Raw genomic sequence first — 9159 nt, 5'->3', positions numbered from 1 at the left:
ACTTGAAACTTGTCAAGATTTTCCTTTATGGTTTCAATTTTTTTGAGGAAAAAGGTGCCAAATTCGTTTGCAAGCTTAGTGGGATCATCGTGCTCTGGAAGAGCCATCTCAAGTGGCTCCCTGGACAAAGAATTAACCACACGAAATAGCTTGCGAGAGTCACCCGCACACTGATCAATTAGGTTTGAGTAATAATTCACACGTGCAGATTTAAGAGATGCAGAGTACTGATTACGAACTCTATGGTAATTATTCCAGTCTCCAGGGAGGTCAGTTTTCAAGGCTTTCTTTTCAAGGCGACGACGTTTACGCTTGAGTTGTTTAATGTCATCATTAAACCACGGGATCTTTGGACGATTTTTTATAATCCTTGTCTTAAGCGGGGCATGCTTGTCCAAAATGTCATTAAGGGTCGTGTTAAAGCAGTCGGAGAGGGCATCAATGTTGTCCCAGTGTACGCTTGCACAAAGCATAGAAGAGGCAATATCAGCTGAGAATTCGGCAATATCAATATTTTTGAGTTTACGAAAAGTCAGTTCTTTGCAAGATAAAGCTGGTCGCGGGAAACCAATAGGGCACTGAATAATAAAATGATCAGAGATGGGAAAAGTGGCTTTAGGAGAAGCAAGAACAACATCATCCGACGAACGAGTAATAATTAGATCCAAGGTATGACCCGATAGATGGGTTGGGCCGGATACGTATTGCGAAAGACTGAACGTTTCCAGTAAATCCATAAATTTCTTGGTATCATTGTCACGGAGGTCATCTAAATGAAGGTTGAAGTCTCCAGAGATAACAAGAACCTCGGGGCACATAACAACATTCTCTAAAAACTGAGAGAATTCATCAAAGAAAACAGAGGCAGAAACCGGATATAACGAAGAATATGGAGGTCGATACACTATTATATGTCTCATTGAGCGATTATGCACTTTAACAATCCACTCAGAATATTCGAAAGACTTGTTTTCCTTCCCATCGACTAATGCAACGTTGACAGAGTCTCGGAACAGAATCCCAGTTCCACCACCACGGTTTTGCGATTGTCGAGAAAAATTCTTGAAGAAATAACCAGCCACAGATAACAGAGCAATGCTGACGGAATCAGCGTCATTTAACCAGGTCTCGGTAACGGTGCAAAGGCCAATGTCATTTTCTACGACGTAGTCAATAATGCTCTCGATCTTGTTTCTAACGGATCTAGAATTGAAGACCGCAAAGTTTAGGAAAGTTAAACGTGGATTGACGAACAAATTTGTATGAAGAGAGGAGTTAGTCGAGGTAACGTTAGTTTATTTATTTTTACTGTTCATTGTTATTAATTCATCTATTTTACCTATCATTATTTATTCAGCTATTGTAAATAAATTTTGGATCATGTATTATGTAGGATCTTATTGTAATTTATTATCTTAGATAGTGCAGGTCCACATCAGGACTTAACGTCTTGCCAATTGATCTGTAACCTGCTTTATCAAATAAATCATGTATGTATGTATGTATGTATGTATGTATGTATGTATGTATGTATGTATGTATGTATGTATGTATGTATGTATGTATGTATGTATGTATGTATGTATGTATGTATGTATGTATGTATGTATGTATGTATGTATGTATAAGTGATTGTTTATATTCGCAGGTGTAACGACGCAGAGGTTATTTGAAATAGATCCTTTATGCAAATTATTGCTTCCTCGGCTAACGCGTGGACAAGAAACCAGGGATTCAATTCTGTGAATGTTTCTAGCTCTCCTTTCTTTAACTCGACGGCCAGCGCGGCACCTCCGGCAAGATTTCCGTATAACCCCATACATTTATTATGCATACAGTTCTTTGTTTAACTAAACAATAGCGAATACAATAGCGCTCCTTTGAGACTTATCTGATTTGAATAACTCTAAATTTTACCATTTTTTTTCTAAGTGTCGCATACTTTTAGACTTTTTTTTCGAATTTTCTATCTAAAATACGCAAAAACGGAACGATTTCTTGGAGTTTTAGGTCTAAATTACGGAAAACCGAAAGGAAATATCATAATTTTGGGCGCATTTACCGCATTTGTAAACTGAGCGCAGGCTTAAAACTGCTTAAAATAATAGCGATTTAGACCTGTTCGCTAGTTTAAAAAAGCTTAAAATACTGTTGGAAAGATTTCCGTATAACCCCATACATTTATTATGCATGCTGAATTATTAATTATGTATGCGCTCTATTGTTTTTGAAGACAATAGCAACTCCCTAAGGTATTGAATATATACATTGATAATTACTACCTACTGTGTGAATAAAAGAGGATTTGATTGCGCGCTGTGGCGCGCTATTGCGCGTTGTCTTTTCGCCGATTCTCTTCTTCCCCTAGCTCCCCTCTTCCCTCTTTTTCTTCTCCATATTACCCAAGCTCCTTACGGATTTTTTTTCTTTTTTTTTCTTGTACCCCATCAGGTCTCGAACCACTTACCTTTCGCACACCTCTCGCTTACCAGTCTCTCTTCTACACCACTACACTACGAGGTTCAGTTGAGAATTACCCCTCCAAAAATAATTTTTATTTTACTTGACTAGTTCGCATTCCAAAAATTTAACATTACAATTTACTTATTCATGTGTTTAACGCATGTTGCACGCTGCACGAAAACATGCATCGCATGTGCGGGTCCCAGGTGAATAAAAGGGGGGGGGGGGGGGTGATTTCTTTCTTTCTCCCAATCGCTTCTCACAGTCAACCACAGCCTAAACTTCGTAGACCCAGACACAGGTGCGCACACTAAACGCATTGAAAATACATGGTGGGGAGTCAAACAAAGTATGCCTCGTAAAGGAACATCCAAAGATCTCTTCGAAAGCTATCTACAGGAATGGTCGTGGCGTCAGCACTATGGAGATGATCCTTTTGGAAACATTATCAAGCATATCGCCGACTTATACGAAGTGCGCAAAGATGCGGAAAGTGTTCCTCGTACCACTGTATGCACAGTTCGTGATCTGATCGCCACTTCATGGAGGAAAGAAACAAAATACATAGCTTCATCGCATGGGTCTGAATTCGAGGAAGGAAATCAAAGGGAAAAAAACGCGAGGAGACGCGGCAGGTAAGCTAGAATTTTATTTCACTTTGTTTACATTTACAAAATTAGTATAATAGTCGCTAACCCGCGCAACAGATTATAGCTAACCGCAAGCAGCCGGTTTTGCTTAGGCCTAAAACAGTATTTTAAGCTTTTTTAAACTAGCGAACAGGTCTAAATCGCTATTATTTTAAGCAGTTTTAAGCCTGCGCTCAGTTTACAAATGCGGTAAATGCGCCCAAAATTATGATATTTCCTTTCGGTTTTCCGTAATTTAGACCTAAAACTCGAAGAATTATTCTAAGTCTCCAAGAAATCGTTCCGTTTTTGCGTATTTTAGATAGAAAATTCGAAAAAAAATGTCTAAAAGTATGCGACACTTAGAAAAAAAATGGTAAAATTTAGAGTTATTCAAATCAGATAAGTCTCAAAGGAGCGCTATTGTTTTCGCTATTGTTTAGTTAAACAAAGAACTGTATGCATAATAAATGTATGGGGTTATACGGAAATCTTGCCAAAATGTTGTTAAAAAGACGCTTAATGGCGGTATAAATCAACCAAAGGGTAACGCGGACTCCAGGACGAGACGCGAAACAACCTCGTTCCCGACCCTCGTTCCCAAGTACCTCTATCTTCAGCCGAGGTTGACTTTTGAAAATGGCGGCAAGAAGAGAATATTTCGCGTCCTCCTCTTCTGATTGCGACGAGTTCCCTGAGATCTCAACAACTCCAGTGAAGAAAAGACCGGCAGAATGTAACCAATCGACTCTGGATTTCTCTAAACCTTGGAAGATGAGTGACTTGGTGCTGTTGGTAGAGGAGCGAAAACTCCACGTTCACAAAGCCATTTTGGCGATTTCTTCTCCCGTCTTTGAGACAATGATGTCGTCTAACTTTAAAGAGAAGAACGCGAAGGAAATTCCACTTCCAGGGAAGAAAGTGGAAGAGATAGAAGACCTGCTTCGAGCTATTTACCCTTACTGCGAGCATGCCATTTCTCGTCAAAATTGCTGTTCGTTGCTCGAATTATCTTCTGAATATCAAATGGATGAACTGAAGAAACGGTGCGAGAAATTCGTGCTCGACACATACAAACCAATCACGACTATTACACGGCATCACCATTCATCTGCGGCGCAAACATTACGCGAGGAAGCTTTGCAGTTTGTAGTAGTGTCCCAGCGACATCAACTGAGCGAGGAAGTTGTTCAGCGTTGCATCACGACCTTCGTATCACAGCTATCGCGTTGGGACAGCATGGAGACAAATGCGTTTTACTCACAGCTTGAGGCGCAGAACAGGTTAAGGATAATGGAAGAAAGAGTGAAATTCTTAGAGAACCGTTTGGACACTTGCAACTGTGGAGGACGTTTGACCCCTGCCTCACCGTCGCCACTTAAAACAGTTAAAACTGGTTTCAAGAGCAGAAGGGTTCGTTGAACAACAGGCATCTCACAGTCTCTGTTTATGCTACCTGACATTCTTTTAGCTTGTGTTGTGTTATTTTGTGATCCCCTACTCCTTGAGGGCATTTGACATTTAGAAATTTCCGGTTTGTCAAATTCTCATTTCCCGGGGCACTTGTTTCGATTCCCCATTGCTCTATACTCCAATGTCAATGTCTTTTGTCTGAAGTAGATCTCTTTTTCTCAGGCTGGTTGTATATCAACTGTGTACCCTCAGAGAAAGTATGTTTTATGATAACTGCAGAAATTCTCGCATGCTCATTGGCAAATTTTCATTGTCACGGACAGGCATGTGATATTTTATAGTTAATGCAATGTGTCAACGAGTGTGAGCGCACAATTTGACAGTTTGTTATCAAAAAAACAAATTGATGTCAGCTTTTCATGCATCTGTCCTGTTATTGACAATGAACTTCATCATAACATTGTCAAAGGAGTCTGCAGATCCACTTGGCTATCACCTCGTGGGTCCACAGCTACCTTATCAATGTTATGACAAAATCATTTTCAATAACAGGATCAATAACAGGAATTCAAGATCAGTAAATTCATGATCTTTTTTTAAATTTATCTGAAAGACACATAACTTACCATGTTAACATTACATACAATACTAAAATAAATTCATGATCAATAACAGCACAGATACATGAAAAACTGACGTCAATTTATTCGTTAATTGCAGAACAGATTGTGTGGTATTAGGGAGGGTACTCCCTTATATGGGCTATATAGCTATGTGTGGCCCCAAAGGTTATGATTTTTTAGCCGTTTTGGTCAGAAATTTACGGATTTTGGCTATGTTGGTCTCGAATAGGGTATAGCTTTTGCACTTTAGTTTTGAATTCTTATTGGGTATGTTTTTTAGAAAAGCTACTTTTTCATCATTATTGATATTAAAGACAATATTATTGAAGGGGTGCATAGAATGAAGCCCTAAGTGACTTTTGGAAAATTTTGAGGCAGCCAGGATTGAAATACCTACCCGTAATTTTCACAGTTTACTCTGGTTTTAGTTATTGCCTCAAAGGAACTAGTAATTACTACTAGTTCCTTTTGGCCAATGATGATGACAAGACTAAACTGCATTACTTGTTGGGAGGTATTTCAATGCTGGTTACCCTACCATCTTCTAAAAGGGCTTTATTCCATTCCCCCTTAGCCCTCCACAATGCCTTTAACATTGGTTTGAACTATAAGGCAGATCTGAAGCAGGGTAATTTTGTATTGGGTCAGGTATTAAATAGAGTAGGGAAAATTGCAGATTTTGGTCTTAAATAGGGTAAGGGTTTTCAGAAGTGGGACGCACACCCCCACCTGATTTTTCTGGAAGTAACCTGTTACCCTCCAGGGGGTGTTGTAGTTGGTAGACTGTTTTATTGAGGGCCCCAAGCTCTGATGAAAGCAAAGCAAAAGACTTAAGGTTTTGAGCAAAATTCCAAAGACAGTTTTTTTTAATGCGTGCTCAAAAAAGCCAAAGAAATTTAGGAAAACAACTGTAAAAGAGTGCAAAAATATATTTACTTCATTGTATCACTTTATAAGCAGCAATTTATACCTTTGAAGAAATCTAAATAACCCTATTTTTGGCGACATACAAAATTAAAATTTTCAGTAATGTCAATGTAGTGAGATCAATATTATGTGGTTCTCTGATGTTTTTCATATTTTTTTGGTTAGTAAATTACATTTAATAAATGTGCTACTCTTGCCAAATGCACATGAAGTTTCTTCCTGTCTTTGGAATTTTTATGTTGCTTACCTCAGTTTCAAGTAAGCTTTGCGTGCGAGTCTTATAACACTGGAGTATGGATGAACAAGCTGCCAATTTTATTGTTTTAATGTATTTATTCATGCACAGTAAATTTTATGGAAACAAGAATAAAGTTGTCTTAAAAGTTATGACTGTTTATCAGAGCCCTCAATTTGTTTGGCCAGCTAAGGCATTTGAACTGCTGATTGAAAGGTTAGAGGCTCCCTTTTAGTGAGATTTACACCTGGGTCTCCCACAGCATTACACCTGTATGGTCATTGTGCATGCCTTCTAAAGAGTCTGAAGGGTTGTAATTCTGCATCTTCCTTTTGTTGCAGACGAGGATTAGAAGCAATGCTGCTGCTGTATATTCTGTTGCAGCAACCATGATGAAAGATGGAACATATGTATGGAGACGATCTGTTATAAAACCTACGGAAGAAAAAGAAGTCACGATTATTGAGAAGCTTACCTTGTATCTTCACTCGCCTCTGATAACCAACCAGATATACTTTGAACACAATAGACCAATTTTGATATATTGAAATTCAGCTTAAAACAATAGACTTCAGTACGAGGCTCTGGGGAATAACTACAGAGTTTGTAGGGTTTATTCCCCAGAGCCTCGTACTGACGTGTATTGTGTTAGGCTGAATTTTAATATATTGAAATTGGTCTATTGTTGCCTGCTTGATGACAAACTTCTCAATTAGGAGTCTAACAGATCATAGGTGATATTTATAGCAAAGAACTGATAAAGAAAACGAAACTGATAGATCTGATAAAAAATTATCATCTTAAATAGTATGATTGTAACAGTGTATCCTGTACTAAGGGGACACCCCAAGGTTCCAGATAGGTTTTCAATGTAGGGTGACAACAAGGAATTCCCACTGCCTCCACCAAATATTAATATGTTGGGTCCTGTGGCTGACCTTGCAGGGTTTTTTTTACCTGAGACCCTCTACTTATCTGGAACACTGCAACCCCTAGATCCCTGTTAGTATCTACTGGGAAGAAACGTTTGCGATTATTGAGGGCAGAGTCTGCTTAATATAAGTTTCACCGCAATAAGAGCTGGGTCTGGATAATTTAAGTGGCTAAGCAGTGTGGACATCAGCCACAAAATCAGCAAGATTTATTTGATCTACATGTACTTTCCTGGTTGTATGAAAGAGTTATGCACTTGTTGGATGTGAGATGGTTAGTCTTACTCAGTATGTCAAATGCCTTAGTTATCCACAAAATATTCTTCCACGTGTTATTATGCGTGGAGCAACTGTTAGATTTTTAATTTGATAACTTAAACGGAGTCAATGCATCCATGTTTGGTTCATTTTTAAAATGCTCTGATTACTGTATTCCAAATCATTGTTAGCTGCTTCTTTCGTGTGACCGCTGCAATATAGGCGCAGCTAAGTATCTATCATCAGGTTTCGTTCTGTGATTTACAGAATATCACGTAGGATATATTTTGTTATAAGAGCCAGTTAATAGCACTATAGGATGATTTCAGTAACGCGCGTGATCGAAAAATCAGAAATCGCTAAAGAACTTGTCAAGACAAGATATGATTTAACCCGGAATCGTTGGTGAGTAAGTCTATTTCATCAGCATTTAATTTCAGCCTGTTTCAGTTATGTTTGTTTTCCATTATTGTACATAGCTAGTTTGTCTTTCTCTTTTCGCGTGTAGAACCACTTACCCCGGCGCTATTAGTAATTTAGCTTTATGTAATTGTAATTTCAGTCGACCACGTAGTTATTAAATCAAGGAAATAAATCCAAAATAGTGACAAAGACTGGGTCATTTTCCTCGGTGGTATAGTGGTGTGCGTGTTAAGGAACAAGTTTCCGTGACAAGATTTTACTCGTGGCACAGTTCGAGTCTGGCCACCTACATTTCCCACTAGGGTATGGGAATCTAATCTGATAAAAGTGGCAAAACTTATCTAATATCTGTTCTCAACCTCATTAAAACAAAGAAAATCACAACCGTGGAGGAGGTTTGGATACCCAGTCTTAACTAGCATAGATTTTGACGATTTCACCTCTCCGTTACTCCTTGGTTTTTGTTTCAATGGAGAAGATATATCAAACACTCAAGACAATGTTTCATCAGCTATCCAAGCACCTCATCAAATTTCTTCAAAAATACTCCGCTACTCGGCATATTTTCAACTCTCTTCTCGTTGTTTGGATATCCTGATGAAACACTGTATCTAGTGTTTGATATATTAATTCACAGATGCATTGCTGTAGATATAACACTATCTAGTCTGCCCATATTTACAGTAATAATTTACCTGCCAAAGGAGGGCCAGTGGCAGTTGTTGTTCCATAGCAAAGAGCAGCTAAACCAAATGCTGATGCTCTCTTACTTGGCTCCACACAGTAGAGTATGGTAATATTAAAAGTGCCTATTACAAGACCATCTGCCAATCCATAGGAAAAGGCAAATGCAATAAGCTGTCCATGGTGTTTAGCTCGAGAAAGAAAGATTGCAGACGAGCCATCTAGAATGAGACCAACCATGAACACATATAAGGGATTTACACGGCTCATGCTACACAAGAAACCGCCGAGCAATCGGCCAATAAATGTGGTGATACCGATATAAATGAAAAGCCTTGAAGCTGCATCAGCTGACACGTGGAGGCTTTCTGCAAATTTTACCTGCCGTGAAGAAAATGAGAGAATTTTTATATATTAATTTAAAAATTAATACATTGAAATACCATGATGTCTTAGCGGCAAATAGTGGTTATGATGCTAAATATTTCTAGAGCCTTTTTGTACTTTGGCAAGCCCATACGACAAATCAAAATACAACTGAATGTACTGCAATTCTGAGTAATTAGAGGTAT

At 38.5% G+C, this 9159-nt stretch overlaps 2 protein-coding genes across 2 annotated transcripts in view; one reads left to right on the top strand and one right to left on the bottom strand.

Moving 5' to 3' along the window:
• LOC110043119 (monocarboxylate transporter 3-like) overlaps positions 1-9159 on the bottom strand; it is a 40571-nt gene that overhangs the window by 12880 nt on the left and 18532 nt on the right. The window lies entirely within an intron of this gene.
• LOC149110397 (BTB and MATH domain-containing protein 42-like) lies at positions 3444-6442 on the top strand. Its single transcript, XM_089291003.1, has one exon. The coding sequence runs from the start codon at positions 3732-3734 to the stop codon at positions 4512-4514; it is 783 nt and encodes a 260-aa protein (XP_089147129.1). The 5' UTR covers positions 3444-3731; the 3' UTR covers positions 4515-6442.

Source organism: Orbicella faveolata, unplaced genomic scaffold (assembly GCF_042242905.1).
Source record: "Orbicella faveolata isolate gen_17 unplaced genomic scaffold, um_ofav_v1 contig_24, whole genome shotgun sequence".
NCBI lineage: Eukaryota > Metazoa > Cnidaria > Anthozoa > Scleractinia > Merulinidae > Orbicella > Orbicella faveolata.
Note: the sequence above shows the minus strand (reverse complement) of the source record. Positions and strands in the feature narration are given on the sequence as shown.